Source organism: Nomascus leucogenys, chromosome 25, assembly GCF_006542625.1.
Source record: "Nomascus leucogenys isolate Asia chromosome 25, Asia_NLE_v1, whole genome shotgun sequence".
NCBI lineage: Eukaryota > Metazoa > Chordata > Mammalia > Primates > Hylobatidae > Nomascus > Nomascus leucogenys.
Genome location: NC_044405.1, coordinates 411,494 through 437,159, shown reverse-complemented (window position 1 = coordinate 437,159; position 25,666 = coordinate 411,494). Strand labels below are relative to the sequence as shown.

Genomic DNA, 25,666 nt, shown 5'->3' with positions numbered 1-25,666 from the left:
TCTGTGAACTGTAGAGCAAGGGGCATAAAGCTAGAAACACAAATTTAACTTCATATTATTATGGAATTTCTGTCACGGGGGAAAAAGAAATACATTTCTAAAGAAAGCTTCTGAATTTATAAAATAAGAAAACACCAACTCTTCCCATTCAATACCATTTAATTTCTGTATTAAAAATCAGAGTTCACAATGGTATCTCCTGAAGAAATTCTGAGCCCTCATCATATGTTATGGGTGAATTATTCTATGAGAAAAACCATAATATATGTCTTATAAAATGCTTAGGGCTGTGTGTGTGTGTGTTTTAATAGCAGCATATATTAGTATAAAAGAGAACATTTCTAATAAAAAGTAGATTGACATAGCAAAAATAAAGCATGAAACATGAACTCATCAGAAATTGGTTTAAAACACATACTTACTCCTACATGGGTATCAATGGACAGGTGCTTTCCTTTCCTGAGCCTAAATTTTTCTCATACAAATACCTTTCTCATAGCACTTGGAGGAGAATTAAATGAAATAATAAACACAAAGTGGATAGCATATACTTGATGCTAAAAAAGAAGTTCATTTTTCTGTTCTTCCCTAGTGCTAATGAGATGAAAACCCGATAAAGAGACAGACATATTGGAGGAATATTAGTACTGTTATCTGTGGAACTATTTAGTATGTTTTTACCTGTGATTTCTGTGTAATAAGTAATATGAGACAACTTCGTACAACTATTCACATTGAGATTAAAGGAAATTCAGGTGTCATTGCCCTTGGGATCTTTTCAGTGTGGTATGCTACAAACATATTAGTAAAATTCCTACCTGCTAAACCAGGAATATGTCACTTTACTGAAAAATGAGGCACTTTTCTCTGGACTGCATTTCTGAAAAGAAAAAATACAGAGAGTAATGTATAAAGTAAATGTTTTAAATTTACATTTGAAGTATTTTTTGTCAGAGGGGTAAATCTTAAATGATTTATTCTACTAACAGTTACAGATATGTCGGTGTCATAATTCTTAAGAAGTATAGTTAAGTGAAGATATTCTTGTATGGTGGTTGGACTAGAGGAATTTCAAGATTTCTCTCAACATTGTGATGGTGCATGTAGCAGTAAATCATGTTGGAAAGGAAAATTGCATGTATATGTACATATACATACATAGAGAGATTTTAGAACTGTAAATTTACAATTATATGTATTTGTATACAATATATACATATGCAATATACGTACATATACATATATATGTACACATACAGAGGGACAGTTCTTTGAACTTAGCCCATATTGTCTATTTACATTAACACAATTATATGACAGTATAAGTGAATAATTTATACACATATGTATTATATATGTTTATGTAATATAAGATAAATGTAAAGCATTTAAATTGCTAAAGATAGTTTTCTTTTTCTGAAAAATAGAAAAGAGAATGTCATAGTTATTTGGTGTACTTCTCTGTGTGTTTACATATTTTAAAAATTATATACACAATTACATATTTGTCACAATTACATGTTATTTTGGGGTGGGTTATAACATTTCCATAAAGTTTTCCCATTTACTGTGTTGGTTTAACCAAGAGAAAAGAGGTTTAAAAATAGAGGACTCAAAAATAACCATTTTATGTTTTTATAGTCATCATCAATCTCTTTGCATTTTAAAAAGTAAGACTGGTCACCAAGTTAATTTTGATTTTTAGAAACTGTCCAAAATTTAAGAAATTTCCTTGTGATCTTCTCTAACTCAGTTGTGATTCCATAATCAGTATTTACCAGTTTAAAAATTTCTGAAGCTAGAAGGAATGACTAAATCCAAATTTCATTGTATACAACAAAATGCCCAAAGTAGAGATGAGAAAATATATTTGAAGCCAAATCTGTTCTCTGTGTTATAACAAATTATATAATATAAATCATGTAAGATATACACAATTTACCAAAATGGCATTTATCATTATAAGATTGTTGCAAGAACTAATACAATGATAAATATAAAATATTTATCACACCATTAGCCCAAAACAATGACTCAAATATATGAACAATAAAATTGTCATCACTACTGTTACCAACATATTATTTAAAAAATAAGTACACAAATTATTGGAAAACAATATTCTAAAAATTCTCTAACCTGGAAAACATATTTTATGTCATAAGTTCAAATTTCACAGGGAGTTGCTAATGCGATAATTTGCTACCAATGAAAGGATCTGATTCATAGCTGAAACACATATATTTCTGTGGAAAACTGTAAATGGCTACCAATTCTTTGCAGCTTTTCCCATCAAGAGGTAGAATCTATTTTCCATCCCTTGTATCTGGGCTGGCATTGTGTCTTGTTTTGGTCATAGAAATACGACAGGAGTGACATTGAAAGAGCTCCAATTCTAAGCCTCAAAAAGCCTTAATGCTTTGGCTCCTGCTGTGCTTAGAACACTGAGTGCACCATGTCACTGAGCTGGAGCTAGGCTGCTGAAGGATGACAGATCACGTGGAGGAGAGCTAAGGCACTCATCTGGTGGTCTATTACCAGGCCAATAGCTTGAAAACTGCCAGATATAGGAATAACGTGGTTCTAGGTTATCTGGCTACCAGCCCATCTGCCAGCTGATTCTACAATCATTGTAGAATTACTGTCATTGTATTTAGTTCTCGCAAACAATCCTATGCACAAAACAGCGCAGGAGTTATCCACCAAACTGACCCAAACCAGGACACAACCCAACTGACCCAAAGAATAATGAACTAAATAACATGGTTGTCGTTTTAGGCACCTAAGCCTTGCAAAGCTACCGCAGATGGCTACTTTAGCAGACTAAGAACTCAGTATTTGGTTTAACATTCCCTCTAGGGCCATTTTTTCATGTGAAAGCATCTTATATTATGCCCTTTATATTTTCTGGTACATAGTCTCCTTAGATGTGAACCAGGTATCTTATGCTGAATCACAGTAAAGTCCAACCATACTTTATTTCCCAGAAGGAATAGCAGCCAGGTTTAAAAAAAAAAAAAAAAAAAAAAAAAAAAAAAAGTCTGATGAAGGGAATTAATCCTTACCAAGCACCGAGAATGTGCAAATGACTTTTCAATACATTCATAATTATTGAATTCATACTATGGATCTCAGTGAGTTGATTATATATTGCACATAGTAATTTCTATGTAGAAAAATAGAACGTGACAATTCTGAGTATCTTTGAATGTTCTAGTTTACTCCCATCTTCTCCATTAAATATTTATCATCTTTCTAACTCATTTGTTCTCAATTTGGCAGCAATTCTGGTCTGCAGACCTAATTGACCCCAAGTGAGTTTCTCATTTCATGTGTCCCCATGTCCACTACAGACCTTGTTTAAGCTGTTTTATATCTATTGTAGTTATTTACTATTGAGCTTATAGTAGGCATTCCATAAACATACCTCGACATTGCTGACTTAAGAGCAATTTTCACTAGAATGGAGGTCCTGTTACTTCTGGTTTATGGCAGAAAAACAAGAAGTATTTAGACCACTGGATCATAGCACAGCCAGGGTTCTGAAGTGTGCTGTTTTCAAAGTTCCTTGGGTTTAATGTTGAGATGTGGCCTCATGGCAATATGGTTTGTGTGACAGATGTTTACTGATATCCCATAATGCCTAATTTCAGAAGCTTCCCGTGTAGATTTTATACGGGGATTTTGGGAATAGTGAAGGAAGTTACTGGAAAATTAAAGTAGATGCTCATGGAGAAGGGAAAACTTCTAGAAATTAAAAAAAATACTTACATTTTTTTTTTTTTTTTGACATGGAGTCTTGCTCTGTCACCCAGGCTGGAGTGCAGTGGCGCAATCTTGGCTTACTGCATCCTCTGCCTCCCAGGTTCATGCGACTCTCCTGCCTCAGCCTCCCAAGTAGCTGGAATTACAGGTGTCTGCCACCAGGCTCTGCTAATTTTTGAACTTTTAGTAGAGACGGGGTTTCACCATGTTGGCCAAGCTGGTCTCGTACTCCTGACCTCAGGTGATCCACCCCTCTTGGACTGTCAAAGTGCTAGGATTACTGGTATGAGCCATGGCTCCAGACGGATAAAACTTACATTTTTTTAATCACTTAAAAGATGCTAAATTCTGCACTAAGTATATTATTTCACTAAACGTAAAATATCTTTATGGTGGAATAGTTTCTGTCACCCCTATTTTATAGAAAGGGAAACTAACACCCAGAGTTTAAGAAACTCGCCTAAGATCTTGCAACAAAGTATTGGAAACAAGATCTAAACCACTTAATTTATTCTATACTCCAGTTCTAAATCCACACTCTCAACTCTGTACCCATGCAACACTGTTTTTCACGACTTAGACCTTTCCTACTGCCCACATCCTTCTGCCTCCCTTCTCCTGGCTTTTGTGCTTCAATCCGATTCAGGTTTCAGTGCCTTTTGTAATCTCTGTCCTCTCACTCCAGTCCAAGGCTCTGAAACAGGTTCTGTATTACCAGAGCAGCCTTAACATACTCCTCAGGGAGGACTTAAGGGCTCCTTCAGGTTGGCACTCACTGAATTTACCCTCATATTACCCAACTCTCTCATTATTTCCTGGAAGGTGATTCTCTCTTACTAGATTTAGTGCCGCTGGAAGACAGAAACTATAGTTGGTTTATCTCTGTATCGCTAGCTTCTGGAGAAATCTCCAGTTTCTCAAGGCCCAGGGCCCAGCTCATAATAAACATGTTTCGGATGACTGACTGACTGAATGGATGGATGCTAATCACTACCAACAAAAAATATTTAGAAGCATCTATTCACAGGTCACCATGTTAGCTATAAAAATTCAATTAAAAAGGTATGTTCTTACCTTATAGTTACATAGGGATTTTTACCTGAGATCTGTTGTATTAAAAATATGAAGTCAATATGTAAGTAAACAGAGGTTTTTCATACATTTTGAAGCCATCAATTTTTTTTTGAAATAGTGTCTCACTGTGTTGCCCAGGCTTCAGTGAAGTGGAGCAAACATGGCTCACTGCAGCCTCAATCTCCCAGGCTCAAGTAATCCTTCCACATCAGCCCCTCCAAGTAGCTGGGACTACATGAGCGTGCCTCCATGCCTGGCCCTCCTAGAGTGCTGGGATTACAGGCGTGAGCCACTGTGCCTGGCTACCATCAACTTTTTAAAAAATTGGCATCATAGAAATAACAAATAGAGAATGAAATTAAAATGAATATTTTCAACCTTGGTTAAGTAGATTCCTGATCTATGAAGGCTATCAAAGTTGAATAATAATCAGGAAACAAACGTTGTTTGAATACTAAAGGAAGAGTCGACCAGAATTTGGGGTGACAAAATTGAGTTTTTAAATTTTTCAACCACAAGTTTATAATTTACTGCCTTTGGTCACCTTGGCGGTTACTAATGATATTAAACCAGTTTGCGCAATTGAGCCTGCCATCTCTACGGTACGGTAAAATGACGCATGCTATAGTGATGGAGCTTTTTCACATTTTCAAGGAACTTATTCAGCCCTTCTGTCTTATAGACTTTTATAAAAGTACTTTACATATAACTTAACTTTAAATAAATTTATAGTTTGATTTTGTATGTGATCAGAATAGATGTCACATATATTTGACACTCAGAGTTACTAAAAAAGCCAGGATTAGAACAAGTCCCCTGAATCAGAATTATATATTTTTTCTTTGTTAGGACAACAGGGCTGTTTCTAAGCCCATGTCTTGTATAGTGATGATAAGTGAAACAAATGGAACTTTTGTTAGGGGAATTGTTGCTAATACACAACAACTGTAGGGCTCATTTCTCTGACTACCGCCTTAGCACGTGACTCCCATTGTAAAAGCATGAGTTATAGTGCACCAGAGGAGAGCACAATTAACTGTCTGAAGTTTCTAGATTTGCCCCAGACCTGGGTCCCAAAATCCACACTGAGTGCTATTAATCCCCAATGCTCTGCGGTTTTAATGGGTTCACTCACTGGTTGTAGAATTCGCTCCAACCCGTGTTCCTTCAGCGATGACAGGCCCACCCACGCCTTCTGCTTATGGGGGAGTTACTTATCTCTTCGAACAAAGATGCCTCTTCCTCTCCTCCAGCCCTACCAAGACTGAGCTTCTCTGGTTCAAGTTGCACCCACCCTGATCTCTTATCTCTGCTCTCAGGAGTGAGTGTGTACGCGGGTCTGTCTGTCCCGTGTGTGATGGCTACTGAAACAAGGGCTCGTCAGTCCACATTCAGGGTTCGAGGACTCACCTCTCCCCACTTCCACTCCTGCACCCACAGTGGTCCCCACGACCCGCCTCTCCTCTCCCCTAAGGACCAGAGAACTTTACCTGTGCGTCAAGCCCCCCGCGGACCCGCTGATAGGAGCCGCCCCAGTTCCGCGGACTGGAGAGCATGGTCCGCGGGGCGCCCGGCCGCTGGCTGAGAGCCTGGCTGCGGCTGTCACTTCCCTTGGCAGCGGACTGTCAGTTCAGCGCCAGCACGGTGGGAGGACAGGCACTCCGCCCCGGCAGAGTCAGCTGTCACCTTAGTCCCTGCCTTCCAGACCTTGGCAGTGCACCTGGGGCGGGGTGCTGGTGGAATGGGGTTGGGCCCAGAGGAGGGAAGGTGTGGAGGGAGACGGGGAGGGACGGTTCTGTAGAGTCAGCTGCTCTCTGCCTGGCAGGGAGTCTGCACTTCACACAGTAGTTCTCCCCTTTCCGTTTCCTATTAGAAACCTGTGTCTCTTTTATGACAGAAGCACAAAGCTAGTTTCTCGCTGGGATGATATTTATACGTTTGTAAACAATGTTACAGCTGTCGCTTAAAAAAAATTAGAATTTTAAGGAGCAAATTTCTTGCAATGGCCTTAACTTTAAAAACAAATGAACAATGAGAACACATGGACATAGGAAGGGGAACGTCACACACCGGGGACTGTTGTGGGGCGGGGGGAGGGGGGAGGGACAGCATTAGGAGATATACCTAATGTTAAATGACGTGTTAATGGATGCAGCACACCAACATGGCACATGTACACATACGTAACAAACCTGCACTTTGTACACATGTACCCTAAAACTTAAAGTATAATAATAATAAAAAAATAAAAAATAAAAAATAAAAACGAATGAAACGCTCCCCTTGGTATTAGAAAACCTTAACAGTATACTGCATCTCATCTACATTTTACTCTTCAAAGTAACTACGAAGCAAGTAAATAAATGAAAAACTTCATAGTAACTAGGATGAACAAAGAACTGAAGGTGACACATGATGTACAAAGGGGAACATAAAAATTAAAGAATTGCATTCTGATTTTTAGTAAATATTAAGAAACTGTGAGCATGTATATAGAAGTAAAGAGTATGCAACAAGTTACTTTGAGGCAGATACTTGACACATGATGTATGTCATTGGTTTGATGAAGCATTTTGGTTTATTTGGCACCTGAAGCAACAAAAGAGGGAGAAATATTAGAAATTCCTAAATGTAAGGATAAAGATAAGGCCATGTAGCATATTACAAGGATGGTATGATACTTCAAGACAAGGAACACTCCGTGTATTTCCTGGGGTTTATTTAACTGCTAGATGGAGAGAATGAAGGATTTAGGGCAGGAGAAGTCCTGCTTTCTGGAGGAAGGGGCATAAATCCTACCTGGGGAAGTCTAGGCTGGCCATAGAATGGGTGAAACTGAGGAACCAGACAACTTCTACATAGGAATTCGACCAGATGATGCCTTATGGAACTGAAGTCCTGGGAAATGTTTAGAACGCAGTTCATTTGTCTTCCTCTCTTAACACCATGCTTGTTTGGCTCTATGCAAGGAGGAAGTTGTAGGTTTAACTTTAAAAATCAACATGTCTGTGAAGAATTAAGGGTGCAGCTCAGGACTTAGAAACTTTGTCTCATTTCCACAAATGTGCTCACCAATTTGGGAACACCGCGCTCTCACTCAGCAGCCACAGCCTGAAGAGCCCTCCTCCTATCTGCACTTTCAAACTACTCACTCTGTGGATTCTCCACGGAAAATACAAGGTCTTCTAGTAGAATGGGCCTTGCTTTTTCAGATATAGTTATGAAGAAAGAAACAACTTTGAACCTGTGCAGGGAGGAGGAAGACAGGAAAGAAAAGAAGCCTAAAATCAACGCAGGCACCAAACCTAGCATTTGTGTTTGACCTCTAGGAATCAATCCCCTCAGGTAATGCTGGTGCTAGAAACTGGAAGTAGAAAGATTTCTACAGTTACTCAGCTCGGTAGAAATACCTGGCTCCTTGATTGGTGGGAGAAGGGAGGAATGCCCCCCAAAATTGCGTAGAAGTTGGGGAGGGTAATAGATGTGTGTGGGAACTGTAGTAAAGAAGTCCCTACCTAAGGAGATTGGGGAAAAAATTCTCTGGGAATCCCTCAAAATGTAATAAAAATTACGTTTTAATGTCAAGTTTCTCCATTTTATAGGAGTTGCCAGATAAGACTGTGCAAATGAGCAGGAAGACATGAAGGTTTGTAAGAAAAAACCTGAGTTTTCAATGCCTAGTTAAGGAAAACTGGGTGAAATACTCAGATTTGCCTAGGAAATAGAAAAGTACAAAATAAGAGGATCAGATATTCGCAAAACCTTACAACAAAGCTAGAATTCTGACTCACTGATTTATCATGCTAGCTGGACTATGAAAGAAATACTTTTGTTTTCCAGGAAAAAGAAAATCATGAGACGGTGGAATAAAAGGATATCTAGATTTAGTAATGGGTGAGGCATATTCTGTGCCACAATAGTCAGTGTTTTGGCTTGTTGGAAAGATTCATTCTGTTCATGCTGTGTAAGTTTTGCAGGTATGGCATGTCATCCTTTCTGGCTGGTGGAGGAGAGCCTCATAAACAGACTGTGAGGCTGATGAGTAAGGTTGAAAGAAAGAGCTGACTGTTTTCCACAGTTAGTTGGGCATATACCTGTCACTATGGCAGAGAGAGGAGAATCTCTTTCTTCGAGACAATTGTAGGTTATGTTTTTATGAGGGGTGGGAGATTGGGTAGATGTTATTTTCATTGTTCTTGCTAACTTTGGTATAAAAATTAAATTAACAATATTATTCAGTTCACTGCATATTATCAGTATCATTTTGTGAAGGGCCTTTCTATTTTATTTATATTTTTCATCTGCTTATTTTCTAGTCCATTTATTTTCCCCAACAGAAGTTGTCTGGGGTAACTACTAAGTATGTTTCCAATTCACCTTCTGCAAATTTATTGAGATACTTGTTTATCCTTGAAAATATATGGTGCTGTTTTATATGCCTTCAACATAGGCACAAGTGGTATTTTGCTATAAAGTCATAGCGATACAATTCTCTCCTGTCATGTAGCTTTGAAATGATTCCAAACATGTACTCTGCTATGTGAGCGATATATGTTTTGCTGTGATAAGAACTTGAAGTGTATTTCCTCAGCCTCTCAAAAATGTGACGTCTTATCCTACTCCATATGTGAGAACTTGGAGTGATCTTCCCCTGCCCTCAGGAATGTGACACCACGCCTTAGCCTTATCATACCCCATGTGTGAGTTACTGATTTCAACCACTGGACTTCTATATATATATATATACGTGTGTGTGTGTATATATATATACGTGTGTATATATATACGTGTGTATATATATACGTATATATATACCTGTGTATATATATACGTGTATGTGTAGATATATACGTGTGTATATATATATACATGTATGTATATATATACATATATATGTATATATAATTCTCTATATACATGTGTATATGTATATATACACATGTATACATGTATATATACGTGTATATATAGTCTATATATACATATATACACATATGTATATATATGTATACATACACGTGTATATATATATATACGTGTGTGTGTATATATATATACATGTGTATACACACACACACACACACACACACACACAATCCGAGCGCTTAGGCCATGGTAGTCTACACTCTGTGAGCTACCTCTCTACATATGCTGACTCAGAGCTACACTGTCACCTGCTTCTCAGAAGACTGAGCCCTCAGCCTTGACAGAGCCGCACCCTGTTAGCCTTTGAGCTAATCTCTGAAGCCCTGCCAACACCAGTCATCTAAGATCTCTGCTTTGTCACTCATGACAGTCTCACCTGAGAACCACTTATATAAATATACACCTCAAACTTTAACTAGACTTTACTTTTTACAGAGGCCTGCTTCTATCCTAATTGAGCAATTAGACTTCAGTAATTTTGGAATTCACTCACCATGTAGTCAATGTACCTCATCTATCAAGCATATTCCCTGTGAGATTTGTTCTTCCTATTCCTCGTCCCTTTAAGTTTTGTGAACCTAAGGAAAAAAAATTTCTTCTTATATGATGTCTTGGTCTATTTTTGGCTACTACAACAGAATACCACAAACTCCGGTAATTTATGAACAGAGATTCTTTGGCTCACAGTTCTGGAGGCTGTGAAGGCCAACATGAAGGCACTATTGGTTTGGTGATTCTGATTTTAAGATGGTACCTTGAACACTGCATCCTCAGGAGGGGAGGAACACCATGTTTTCACATGGTGGAAGGTAGGAGGAAAAAAGACAAAATGCGGTGTAACTTGCCCTTTTATAATGACATTAATTCCACCCAACCCTCACGGCCTAATCACTTTTAAAGATCTCAATTCTTGGCTGGGTGTAGTGGCTCACGCCTGTAATCCCAGCATTTTGGGAGGCCAAGGTGGGGGGATCACAAGGTCAGGAGTAAGAGAACAGCCTGGCCAATATGGTGAAACCCCGTTTCTACTAAAAATACAAAAATTAGCTGGGCATGGTGATGGGCTCCTGTAGTCCCAGCTACTCAGGAGGGTGAGGCAGGAGAATCCCTTGAACCCGGGAGGCAGAGGTTGCAGTGAGCTGAGATTGAGCCACTGCACTCCAGCCTGGATGATAGAGCAAGACTCCATTTCAAAAAAAAAAAAAAAGATCCCACTTCTTAATACTGTTAAAGTGGCAATTAGATTTCAGCATGAATTTTGGAGGGGACAGACATTCAAACCATGCTATATAGCAATCAACTGCGATTTGTGACATACTTTGATCGTCTCTTTATTTCTACCATACAAACAACCCCCATCTTCCCACATTTTTAAAAATGACATTATTTGTAAGGCACCTTACCCATGCGAGGCTATGCAGTCCTCACCTATGGTTTCTGACTACTGCGTGCTGCTTTGTTCCATTCAAATACCACATTCTAGAGGGACCCCCATAGCAGAGTGATTAAGCACATAGACTTTAATGTAAGACTGTGGGCTTAAATTGTGGCCTCCACTACTTACCAGCAAGTCATGAACATCTCAGGGCTCACTTTCTCATCTATAAAATATAAGTAATATTCATACCTTCCTCATAAGTTTGTTGTAACAATTACATGACTTAATCATATAATAAGCAAAACATTTAGAACAACAAGGGGACATGGTAAATACTGCATAAAGTATTATGATTATTACTTATCTAGTCACGTTGTGATCAATATGTAGGCTAACTCTGTGGTCAGTGCTGTGATAAACACCTCTCTTTGAGGACTGGCATGTGCATTTCTTTTTTTTCTTTTTCTTTTTCTTTTTTTTTTTGAGATGGAGTCTCGCTCTCTCGCCAAGCTGGAGTGCAGTGGTGCAATCTCAGCCCACTGCAACCTCCGCCTCCTGGGTTCAAGCGATTCCCCTGCCTCAGCCTCCCTAGTAGCTGGGAATATAGGCGTGCGCCACCACACCAGGCTAATTTTTTGTATTTTAGTAGAGACGGGGTTTCACCATGTTGGACAGGATTGTCTCGATCTCTTGACATCATGATCCAACCACCTTGGTCTACCAAAGTGCTGGGATTACAAGCATGAGCCACCACGCCTGGCCGTGCATTTCTTTTAGATCATGGTTCTCAAAGGTTTTGAATGTAGGACCTTTTATATATTTCAAAATTGTTGAGGACCCAATTAACTTCAGTTTATGTATACTCTATCTACCTATATTTATCAAATTAGAAATTAAAATTTAAATTAAAATATATTTATTTGTCAATTTATTTAAAGATAAGCCTATTGCATGTTGTCATAAATGATATATTACTTATTTTTAAAAATCCATATATTTTCAAAACTTGGAGAAGGTTGCCGTTGGTTTGATATCATTTTAACACTTATGTTTTAATATAATTTAACATTTTAATGTCTGGTTTAGTAGAAGATAGTTGGACTCCCATACCTACTTCTTTATTCAATCTGTTGAGATGTTTTGTTTTGATTGAAGTAGATGAAGAAAGCCTGGATGTATACACATATGTAGTGGGAAGAGGCCGACAACTTCAATTAGCTTTCAGGAAATTCTGTATATTTTTCTTTGAGATAGCACCAAAATTCTGGTAGCGTCTTCAAAGTTATTTACAATGTGGAATCTGAAACCATATTGGTAAATCTTTTGTGCTTTACTATGTTAATACTGTTGGTCTATCTTGCATTTTGAGTGGATATTTTATTCTTCCATAATTTTGTAACATCATGTATTGGTAGTTCGAAGTGTTAGTTCCCTGAGTTATAAATATCTTCCAAATGCCTGTGTATTTGTATTATATATATATCATAATTACAGATCAATTATATAAATAATAATTAAGTTGCTTTTGTTTAAAAATGTCAAATTATTTAAAGATGTTAGATTATGTAACATTGCAAAGAATCAGATGTTAATAGTGGTCCCCTCTGGGTAGTGAAATTATGAATGATTTTCTTTTTTTCTTTATATATATATTTTTTTATGCATTTTCAAAATTTTCTACAGCCATCATTGCATTAGTTATAAAAGTAGATGAAAATAAATATTAACTGAGATTTCTCCATTAGGCTGATGTGTTTTTAAATACATACATAATTCTTCAAGACATGCTTTAAGAATTCTTTGCCAGAACCTCCACCCCTACGCTTTGCCAACTGTCTCAGCATAGAGAGGAAGGAGCTGATCGACGGCTTGCTTGTAAGCAGGGGCGTAGGTGTGAGAGAAACCAGAGCGTGCAACTCGCTTGGCATTTTCTACCTGTATAAAACAAGACACATTTTGTAACCTCTTATTTCTTTGCTTTAGTTTCCTCAGCCTCATTTTTACCTCACAGGGCATCCAAAGTACTGAAAAAGATACTTAATGTAAAATGCAGCATACAGACGCTGACGTGTTGTATGTACACAATGCAGTAAACACTACAATCGTTATTTAGAGCCATGTCTTAAAAGGTATAGAGATGAAGGCTCAGCTGAGGCTGGAAACCATAAATGTGAAGCACAGCAATTGGGCATAACTCTAAGGCCATCGTCCTAGATATGCTTTAAACATGGGAGCAGTAGTGACAAAAGAAATGATTGGACTTAACATAGAGGATCTGTAAAATGTCCAAAAGAAGCAAGAATCAAAAGTGGTTGTGAGGGTGTCTGTCACTGAGGTCATTTTGTTTGGATAGAGAAAAAGCTGAAGCTAGGAAAGTGATAGGGAACTGAGGTCAGGGTCAAAGTACTGAATGTCTCAAGGAGGATAAACTTTTATGAGTTATAATTAAACAATCAGTCAACAGAAAGTAATTCAAATATGCCCTTGGAGTGACAAACCAGGCAATAGTCTACTGTCTCTGCCAAGAGTGCTGCCTGTTAAAGGGGGACTTGGCTGTCTTTTACTGGACATAAAGATGGTCTTATGGGAAATCTACATGCAGGTCTGTCATTTGGGTTTGACAACTTTATTCTCTATTGAACATGGCTATCACATTTTTCCTAGTAATAAGCATGGCTGCATCTATTCAGAGCTTCCAAACTCATCATAATAACAACATTAAGCAGCGAAAGGGCAGGTGTTGATTTCCACAGGGAGAATTAAACATGTTTTTAAAATTAACTTCTTGGTTTATTTCTATTAAATATGCACAGGTTTCTCTCTGTGAAGTTCACACCTCAAGATCTGTCAGGGTTGGGAAAAATCACCAAGTTTTTTTCTCCCCAGTCCTCCTAAGATGAGAGCTGGTAGTAAAATGGAGTTAGAAGAACATTAGCAAAAGTCACAAAGTTACTTTGTGCTTCTATTTATTAAAAGCAAGTGGAAGTTGCACTGTTTTTGACTGAGTTAAAAAACAGTGCTAGAGAAATGAAAATCAAAGTAATAGTAGAAAAGACTGCAGGGTTCTCAAGGTTTATTTCATGCCTACTAGGTCACAGAGGAGGAGACAAGGCCGAGAGAGTTCAGTGACTTTGCCAACATTACAATTGGAAGAAAAGCCAGAGAAAAACATCAGATTTCCTTGAATCTAGGATCTTTGTGATTATTTTTCCACTATGCCAATCTGACACTCTCCCTTTGCCTCACATAATTACTGATTTGCAAATGTGAAAGAGAGGATACAAAATCTGCCCATTTTTACATTAACAAAGGGTAATACGGTTTTTTTTTATCATTTTTTATTGTGATCTTAAAGTTGTGGGGATATGATTTAGCAAAACAATTTTTCAAACATTTTTAAAGAATTTCTTCAAATTTCTACTGTATTTTGCTGAACACTGTTCTTTATTTAATTGATATATTTAACAAGTATTAATTGACTACCTTTTGTGTGTCAAGCCTTCTGGTACCTGCTGGAAGTGTAGTAATTTGTTCCTGTCCTCACCAGATTCTACACTAGTAGAAGAAACCCAGAAGAAATGAGTATACCAAAATAGTAATAAAAACAACCAAAAATGTACAGTACTATAGATAAAATGAATAGGATGTAATATTAGAGAATAATTTATCAAGGTTCCATGTATTAGTCCATTCTCGCACTGCTATAAAGAAATACCTGAGACAGAATAATTTATAAAGAAAGGCCCAATTGGCTCACAGTTCCACAGGCTGTACAGGAAGCATGGCTGGGGATACCTCAGGAAACTTACAACCATGGAGGAAGGCGAAGGGGAAGCAGACACTTCTTATACGGCCGGAGCAGGAGAAACAGAGAGAGCGGGCAGGTGCCACACACTTTTAAACCAGATCCTGTGAGAACTCAGCTGGGAAACAGCACCAGGGGGATGGTGCTAAACCATTAGAAACTGCCCTCATGATGCAATCTCCTCCCACCAGGTCCCACCTCCAACACTGGGGATTACAGTTTGATATGCGATTTGAGTGGGGACACTGGTCCAAACCATATCACTCCACCATCTAGATTAGTTAGAGAAGGCTGTCTGAAAAAGCTAAACATGATGAATAAACAGGCCACAAAATAGTTGAAGGCAAATCATTTCAGGTACAGGAATAACATGGACAGAAGTCTAAACACTTTTCTTTGTGTTTGTTTTTTTCATTCTTTCTGGAGTGTAAATTATTTGAAAATATGTAATCTGTCCACGATGAAATATTGCTAAACCTGGAGCAGGACTGTATTCTTTATTTCTCCATCTATCTTTCTCTACCACCTTCTGAATTATTTGGTTTCCAGGGAGACATCAATGGAGTAAATTCCACATTTATTCTATTTAAATGAATATGTATTGAGCCATGCCCCATGGATCTGTCCTTTCTGTACATAATGCATTTCAGACAGATTTGAATATTTTGATCAAACTAAGGTAGAGTGCTAGAACACAGCCCTGAGGACTTTAAGGTCAAAACTTAATAATAGTTAATATGTATAGTGCATTTATGTGTCAGATGTTATACTATGTTTTTTATATTTAGTATTTAATTGAGTCCATACAACCAAACCCATGAGCTTTTCAGAAATTAAATAACTTGAAAGAGTCATATGGCTGATAATCCCAGCGTTGACCAGAAGTAGTTTTATCATCAATTTATTCAGAATGGAAGGAGATGGTGCCCCCCAGATCCCGAGAGCTGTGGCAACTTGCATGTGTATTAATATTAACACAGCTATGAAAAGGCTGCGTCAGCTAAACGTGGCAGCATCGAATAGGGTCAAGAGAGAAATGAATTTTCTCAGTGTGAGTAGTCTGTCTTTCAAGGGGAAGGAGATTACTGTGAACTAGAAGAACTTTTCTGAATTTTCTGTAGTTTAGGTGGATAGTCATTTATTTACCCATCATGTATTTATTGCATTCCTGTTATAATAAGGGGTAGGCATTGTGGGAAGTGCTGGAAAGAAAAAACAGAGGAAGAAAAATCCCTCCCACATAAAATGTATATTCTAGTGTGTTTGGGGAACAGATAATACACACCCAAATAATGAAAGATTTTGATGTCACATGACAATAAGTGGTGTTAAGAAGAATAATGAAGAGAAGAGGGATAGGAATATGGGTAATGTTGTCACAATTTGTATATGGTGGTCAGGGAAGGACTCACTGAAAAAGAGTTAGAGGGAGGAAAGACTTTCCTTCTCTACCCTCATAGGTTTGATAGCTGAGGCTGTGAAATAAACTGAAAACATTAAAGTTAACAGGAGAAAAAGAATGTACATTTCTTAGTTTTTAGTATTATGTGTGCAGGGACATTGCAGAGAAAAAGTGAATATCCAAAAAAAAAGAAAGCAGTGAGATTCTGGAGCATATATACCATATACAAAAGGGATATAATATATAGGAGAATACAGGGAAATAGAGGGGGGCATAGAAAACTTAGGGAAGGGTAAATAATTTTTAGGAAAGGTGAGTGGACTTTAGAAGAAGAAGGGGTGGATATGACAGTTCATGAAAAAGTTCAGCTGGGTGTGGTGTCAACTTCTAGTCCCCACTCCTGTGATGAGTCAACCTTTCCTGGTTGACGAAACTCCTGTAAAAGTGATTGATGACAGTTGTTTCATATGGAGGACTTGTCTTTATGTAGATAAAGGGAGTTCAGCAAATGTTTCTTCCTGCCTTTGCTATTTTTCAAGAGCCTTCAGCTAAAAATGATCCATATACCACAGCAGTATATTGTGGGGTATCATGTTCTGAATTCCTTCAGAGTGTTTAAGAAAATACCTGAGAGAGAAGAGGAGCAAGAAATCTGGTTATTTGGTAATATTCAAGGAAACCCTGGCATTTAAACTTGCAGAACAGGTGTTAGAATTTGGAAGAAACCCAAGACCACAGTGCTTGTTCAGACTTTGTACAGATGTTTTATCCTGACTAAAGTCCAAACAAGTGATCTAAATAAGTATAAAATAACACATCTCATAGATAAGAAAGCGTTGTTGGCTATAGTTAAATTTGTAGATTTTTTTTCTTAGTAGTTCATGAAATAATGATAAGGCTCACAATCATTGACATCTTAGATCCAGTGAATTATCGTATTAGGAACAGCAGATGGAATATAGTCAGGGATGACGATTGACAAAGGAGTCTTATCATTAAAAAAATCATTTCAAATTAAGGCTAATATCTTTTAAGTATAGAAGTAGACACAATAAAATTATGTGTACTTTAAAGGTTTAAAAAAAGATCACAACTGGTTAGTTCACGATTTCAACCTCATTTCCAGACTCCTCCCTGGTCAATGTTCTCATACTTCGACTCACCATCGATCTTTATATATTAAAGCAAAGGTGGTGGTTATGACACAAGAATGTAGTCATTATCTTCCTATTAACATTAACTAGATGAATTTATGGGATAAGGATGAGCTATACAAGGAAGAGTTTCATTAATTTGGCTTTCAGAATGGCACATTAGTGAACAGAGAGAAGTCGGAAAAGTCTTTAAATTCTTCAAAGACTACCAAAGTGATTAACCTTCATTAGAGTAGATTCCTATAAAAATATAGATACAGTTTCTCCCTCAATGATTATTAATTGAGAATTAATTAAGGGATAAAAATCTTTCCAAATTTGAACAAAAAGAAAGAGAAATCTGAAAACCTATATTATTTAATATGTTGAATTTCTCTCTTTGAAATCGCTGAAACAATTAATTAAAGCTCACATTATTTTGAACTTAGCCAAATATACTTACATTTACATCTGGAAATTATAATTATATCCACAAATATATTAAGCAAATTGCCTAAATGTGTTACTGCCTATTTTATGAATTAAAAATCATTTAAAAACGTTAAAAAGAGCAAAGAAAAAGATCGCCTAAACTCTATCCTCACCTCCACCCCATGACAACTCTATGTGTAATTTTCTGAGCTCCAGTTCTTAAATAAGCTCTATTATTGCATTTAGTTACAATTTTACCATGTTTACATTTATTTTTTTCCATTTTTAGGTTTCACAAATAGTTTTTCCTGCATTATCCCCAAAATTATCATTAAAAATAGCTACCTAATATTTTATTATGCTAATGTAGCATAATTTAACTAATAAAGTAATGTCGATTATTCAACATCTTATTATTTCTAAGTTTTTACTATTATATAAGCTTCTTTGTGCAGAAAGTGTTTTTACTCACTTCTTTTTATTACTTTGAAATGAATTACAAAGAATTACTAGTTCAGGAGGCTTCAGCATTCTAATGGCTCTGCTTAACCTTTGGCAACATTATCCAAAAGCATACTAGTAACTTACATTGTCCCCGGAATGTTATTTATTTGTAAATCGATAAATTTATTTCACTGAACTTTACAATCATCTTCCTGCTCTGTGGGTAATAATAATAGTGATGATGACATCACCACCGCTAATAATAAGGTTATCTAGTCTAAAACATGCTGAGGACTCTTCTAAGTAATTTATATAGAATTTTAATGAACAATTGTAGGTTTTATATTCAAATCAATTTGTATCTGATTCCTTGCTCTTCTGTTAATTAACATTGTGGCCCGCGTAGGCTGTTTAACTTTTTTCAAATAAACTTTCCCAGTCATACTATGCAAATAGTACTAAAACTCTTGCAGAATTTTTGAAAAGATTGGTTTTCTTAACATTTGCTTTAAAAAATTGCCCTTTTAATCTTTCTAGAATTTATTTTTTAATATGTTAAAATGTGTGCATCTAGTCTTTTCTGAACAATTCATTTATCACAGTATTGATTAAATACTATTCAGTTCACCAATATTTAATGTGTACTTCCTTATATTCTAAATTATCATAATCCATTGTGTCTATTTCTGAACCTTCTTCAGTTCACCAATATTCAATGTGTTCTTCTTTATATTCTAAATTATCATAATCCATTGTGTCTATTTCTGAACCTTCTATTTTTTATTGATATAATTTTATGCCAATATAATAAATAAGATTTCAATGATTATTGCATCAAAATATGTTTAATTCCTTGGTAGACTATAATTTCCTTACTAAACTTTCTCCTTAGTTTAGCTAAAAATTGGGTTGTTGTCACAGGACCAGGAAAGATTAGGCTCACAGACACTTTGAAGGGTGAGGGGATTATGGAATTTATTGGGCAAAAAGGAAAATAATATAGTAAAGCGAGAGGGGTTCCCATTAACAGGCCCCCATCTCACAAATAGAATCCCAGGTTACCACACAGGAAGAGGAGGGGCCAGGTTCCTTCCCCCTGCAAATGGGGGGACCTTCCCAAGGCTCCACTCTGTCCTCCCAGTGCACAGGCCTGTTGGAGATTCTCTGGGGAGCTCTTTTTAATTGGCTGTCTCAAAGTTGTCAAGGCTTAATTGATGTGTTCTCAATGTAGCACAGGTGCAGCAACCTCCGTGAATGAAACTGTTGGGAAGTTTCAGTGGTCCCATTAAAGTTGGCTTGAGCAAACTTTTAGAAATCGAACAAAACGCGTGTCTGATTGTAGCTACAGAATCAACGGAACTATATTGTAGGATGCCTTATTTGAAATCCATGAGGTATGAGTTCTGAAATATTTATTATATTTTAATACAAAATTTGCAACTATATTTAAATTTTCAAGAATATAAATATTGGTCTGTTGAACCAGAATGTGTCATTCAGAGAAAAGAATGAGTAAATTTTCTGACTTACAAATTAAATCCTGATTTAATTGAAATCCATTCAAATTCAATTAAATATACTCTTAGTGTCATGCTATTTAAATGGAAGATAGCATTGCATTCTACAGGAAAAGATGATTTCCATAGACATTTTAAAAACAAAAAAGACAAATTTACTGTAGATGAAAGGTCCAAATGACACATTAAAATTTTGATATTTTAGACATGAGTTCACAAAGTTCAACATTCGTTAAATAATGATAATATAATTAATATTGTTAGCATTTATTTAGGACTTATATGCTAAGCATATTCCCAGGGATTTGTTTGTACTCATGTTATCTTAGAGCAAAGTTATGAGGAAGAAACCATTATTACCTGCGTTATATAGCCGAGGAAACAAAGGTTCAGAATAAAACCTAAGAACTTTGTCCCAGATCATACAGAACAAGCATTGGAATCCAGATTTTTTTCTCTCCAGAGTCTGTGCTCTCAACCATTTTGCCAAAAACAATTAAATCCTTTTATGTTATGACTTTTCCTCTACTTTGCTTAGCAAATGATTTTTACTATGTATAGCTTTGTAAATTTAAACTGAAACCCTTTACAGCATCTTGATTATTCAGCTGATGGATCCTCTGTAAAAGATCAAACAGGACTTAACAAGTGTTCTTGTTTAGGATTAAAGGCTAACACTAGGAAAAAACAGTGTATGTAGTGTGAGTTTAAAACAGAGCACACCTTTCAAATAGCCTCTAAAATTAAAAATATGATACATGACTGTAAATTGTTGCCCTCGTGTTCACTACACTTTCTGATTTGATTTCAGAATATGTTTATTTTATGATTTCATAAAAACTTATCAGTAAAGGACTATAAAAGCTCTAAGATAATGGTTTGACCTTTGTTCTTTCAATACCAAAAGTAAAACAAGCAATACCATCCAGTTTCAATATATAGGCAGGGGGCTGTCCAGCTGGCATTAGCAATTGCAAATGCAGACTTCACCTTTCCAAGGCAGAAAAGGATGGTTGGCTGTAGGAACAAATCTTCATCTTGGAATAGCCTGTGAGAACGCCTAATCATCTATGAATGTTACTTTGGCCCCATCTACTGGACACATTAAATAACAACCAACTCACTGTGGATTCGGGAATATTAAGAGCTATTCGCAGAAATCCCTGTGTTTCAGACCTACTTCTATTTAAGTGCTTTTTGTAGTAGCAATCCATATCCTCCAGATAGTCAGAATTAATTTCTCAGCCATAACATTCATTTTCTTCTTTGCCTGTTGATTTACTAGTATGGGGAGCTCCACGTGGCCACGTGTGGGCTCAGCTTCCAGTTTAATGGAACCATATTAAAGCATCTCTGGTGGAAGCATTCCCCCCTTGGAAACCAAGATCACTAAATTAGCAGAACCCCAAATCTTGGGAACATTCGGTCTCTGACACAATTCCTCAACTCTGCCATTGTAGTATGAAAGCAGCCACAGACAATAGTAATGGAATGAGTGAGGCTGTATTATTACAATAAAAGTTTATTACAAAAAGAGGCAGCAGGATAGAGGTGGCCTGTGGTCCATATTTTAACAACTTCTGATATACATATGATATAAAACTCTACAGGTTTTAATGACTTGCTGTATGACCTTGTATAAGTTTCCGTCTCTAACTGTTCAGTGTTCTTGTTTGTGGGGTGACAGTCAGATGGATCTAGAAAGATAAACAAAGATATTGAATTTGCTAATTGCATTGTTCAATTTGTCTAAATCCCTTATTAATTTGTCTGTATGCTTGCTTTTTCCATTATGCATAAAGGTGTGTAAAATCTTTTGCTGTGATTGTGAATTTGTGTATTTTTCCTTGTGCTTTTGGCACTTTTCCCTTTATGTGTTTTGAGAATATGATATGAAGTACACACAACATTAAATTTATTTCAAACTAGTGAATTGAACCTTCAATTATTTTCAAGTGCCCTCTTTATCATGTGTGTAATAATGTTTGCTTTAAAGTCTCTATTTCCTGATATTAATAAAGTTATACCAGCTTCTGTTTGTTTGGTTTATGTTTGCATGGTGTATGATTTTGTATTTTGTTACTTTCGATATTTCAGTATACCTTTCCTTTTCCATTAGTTGGTTTATTGTAAGTCACATATAGTTGGTAGTTGGACTGCTTTTTTGTTTTGTTTTGTTTTGGAGACAGGATCTCTCTTTTTATCACCCAGGCTGGAGTGCAGTGGGGTGAACATGGCTCACTGCAGTCTCGATCTCTCAGGCTCAAGTGATCCTCCCACCTCAACTCCACAAGTAGCTGGCATGCGCCACCACTACAGGCATGCACCACCACGCCTGACTAATTTCTGTATTTTTTGTAGAGATGGATTTTGACTCAGATAACAGAGTTAGCTCTAAGAAACAACAGAGGACAAGCTGGCTGAGTGCTAAAACTTCAAGATACAAAGGGTGTTTGAGTATTCAGAAGTTAACTAGACCCATAATGAGAGAGAAAAGGGGACTAGAACTCAGACAACATACCTAAACCGACTTAGTTTCAAGAAGCAAGCTAGGGAGTAATTCTGGGGGGAAAGAAGCTGATATAGAGGAATCTCAAGAGATCCAACTAGAGAAAAAAGGGAGGAGGTTAGATGTTTCCCAGAAGGAGCCAGAATTTAGGAAACTATCAATAAGTTCTATTTCAAAACTTCAGATAGAAACTATTGATAAATTCTCCATCAATACTATAGGTAGTAACTATGAATAAGTTATCTTTCAAAACTACAGGGAGGGGCTGGTTGCGGTGGCTCACGCCTGTAATCCCAGCACTTTGGGAGGCCAAGGCGGGTGGATCCCCTGAGGTCAGTAGCTCGAGAGCAGCCTGGCCAACATACTGAAACCCCATCTCTACTAAAAATACAAAAAATTAGCTGGGTGTGGTGGCGGGTGGCTGTAATCCCAGCTAGTTGGGATTACAGGCAGGAGAATCGCTTGAACCCGGGAGGCGGAGGTTGCAGTGAGCTGAGGTCCTGCCATTGCATTGCACTCCCACCTGGGCGACAGGAGTGACACTCAGTCTCAAAAAAAAAAAAAAGAAACAAAGAAAAACTGCAGGGAGAGAATGACCCAGTGGGGGACATGAAGCTGCACCACCCAGACGAACTTCAAGGAGGATTTATCACCCCAAAGTTTGCTGGGATAGGGGCCAGCAGAGAGCCATTAGTTGCCAAGGCCTCCTAGGGTTGTCTCAGCTGCTGAGAGCAGTCTGGCCCAGGCCACACACTTCTGTGGTGGCCTACAGTAAATGACTGGTAGAGGCTGGGGTACAAAGACCAGACCACTTCAGTCCAAAACAGGATAGCTCCGATTATGAGGAGGCAGTGGCCTGCTTCGCCTTCACCTTTTCCTCTGCCCATTGCTGCTCACATCTCTTCCTTGTCACTGGTGGTGATCCCAAGAGCATTCTCTAGGAAACATCCTATATGCTAAACTCCATCACAGAGTCTACTTCCTGCAGAACCCAACCTGTGATACCCCCCCTGAAGAGTGAGACAGCAATACCAAACGTTTGTATAAAGTACGGGCAAATGTGAGGGTGGAAGGATGATAAGATCAGTAGTGTATTCATCCATGTTCTTCAGAGAAATACGATCAATAGGATATATGTGTACAAATACAAATCTACTATGTAGATTAATAAATGTATATTTATTAATATATTGATATTTATTTTGTGTAAATCTATTATAATATAAATTATTAGGGAAATCTAATATAAATCTATATATTTACATTTTAACATATAAATCTACTATAGTAGAAATCTACATAAATATAAATCTACTATGTAGATTTAATTATATATAGTATAAAAAAATGTATATTTATTAATATAAATTCTAAATATAAATCTCACAAATCACAGTAAAGAACTTACTCATATAACCAAATACCACTTGTTCCCCCAAAAACCTATAGAAATAAAAAATTTAAAAAAAAAATAATCCCCTTTGGGATATCCACAGAGCAGAAACATGAGCAGAGGGAACAACATATTCCCTGTAACATCTCTAGGCCTTTTGTTCTCTTAACCCACTGTACTTAACCATTAGTTCAGTGGCCAAATAAGAACAGGATAGTCCTCTTGAGAGGCAGAGACCAGTACTCTCTCAGGGCAAACAGCTTTCACCTTTAAAAGCAAATCGCGGTGGCTCATGCCTGTAATCCCAGCACTTTGGGAGGCCGAGGAGGGCGGATCACAAGGGTAGGAGATTGAGACCATCCTGGCTAACATGATGAAACTCCGTCTCTACTAACAATACAAAAAATTAGCCGGGCGTGGTGGTGGGCACCTGTAGTCCCAGCTACTTGGGAGGCTGAGGCAGGAGAATGGCGTGAACCCGAGAAGCAGAGCTTGCAGTGAGCCGAGATCGCGCCACCACACTCCAGCCTGGGCGACAGAGCGAGACTCCGTCTCCAAAAAAAAAAAAAAAAAAAAAAAAGGCGAATTCCTCCAAAACCAAACACTAATCTTAGACTTCCTCCTAGGCCTATTAGTAACCAGTTTATATTTTCTTCCTAGGAAGCCATGAAATGGGACAGAATGCAGAATCACAATGAACCTAAAAGTGAGTTTCAAGGCGACAGAGAATTACCCTGACTCAGAGACAGGCTTCGGATTTCTAAGGAAATAGTTCTCTGAGGGAATGCACAAAGTATCACCCAAGTGCTTTATGGTATACTGACTTCCCTAACTTGTAAGAGAAGTTAGCAACCCTTCAGATATGTTAGAAATTTTGTAAAGTGAAGGCTACAGTAACCACAACAGCAAGGTACTGGTGCAAAAACAGACATGTAGACCAATGGACCACAATAGAGAACTCGGAAATAAGGCCACACGCCTACAACCATCTTTGTTAAGAAGCAACAGACACTGACAGTGTTGTGGAGAAAAAGGAACACCTTTACACTGTTGGTGGGAATGTAAACTAGTTCAACCATTCTGAAAGACAGTGTGGTGATTCCTCTAAGATCTAGAAGCAGAAATACCATTTGACCCAGCAAACCCATTACTGGATATATACTCAAAGGAATATAAATCAATCTATTATAAAGATACATGCATGATTACGTTCACTGCAGCACTATCCACAATAGCAAAGACATGGTATCAACCTAAATGACCATCAATGATAGACTGTATAAAGAAAATGTGGCACATATACACCATGGAATACTATCCAGCCATAAAAAGGAATGAGATCATGTCCTTTGCAGGGACATGGATGGAGCTGGAAGACATTCTCCTCAGCAAACTAACGCAGGAACAGGAAACCACACACCGCGTGTTCTCACTTATAAGTGGGAGCTGAAAGATGAGAACATATGGACATATGGTGGGGAACAACACACATTGGGGCCTGTCTTGGGTGGATGGAGGGAGGGAGAGCATCAGGGAGAATAGCTTATGGATGCTGATCTAAATAGCTAGGTGATGGGTTGTTCTGTGCAGTAAACCACCATGGCACATGTTTACCTATGTAACAAAACCAAGCACCCTCCACATGTGCCTGGGAAGCTAAAATAAAAGTTAAAGAAAATAGTTGATGTCAGACTTCGTAAAATTCAAAACTTCTGCTCTTCAAACAACACGTTAAGAGAATGAAAAGACAAGCAACAGCTAGGAGAAAATATCTGCAAATTACACATCTTATAAAGGACTTATATCCAGAATATAAAAAGAATTCTCTCAAAACCCAATACTAAGAATACAAACAACCAATTTTTTTAAATGAGTTGAACAGACCAAT

At 37.4% G+C, this 25,666-nt stretch overlaps 1 protein-coding gene across 1 annotated transcript in view; it reads right to left on the bottom strand.

Moving 5' to 3' along the window:
* Nucleotides 1-6,395, bottom strand: part of LOC100607007 (multidrug resistance-associated protein 1-like) — an 88,327-nt gene extending 81,932 nt beyond the window's left edge. Inside the window, exons 1-2 of the mRNA XM_030806201.1 lie at nucleotides 6,330-6,395; nucleotides 819-880 (exon numbers count right to left, since the gene is read on the bottom strand). Of these exons, the coding sequence (XP_030662061.1) occupies nucleotides 819-880; nucleotides 6,330-6,395 (128 nt within the window). The remainder of the gene's footprint in view (nucleotides 1-818; nucleotides 881-6,329) is intronic.
* Between the last annotated feature and the right edge of the window lie 19,271 nt (nucleotides 6,396-25,666).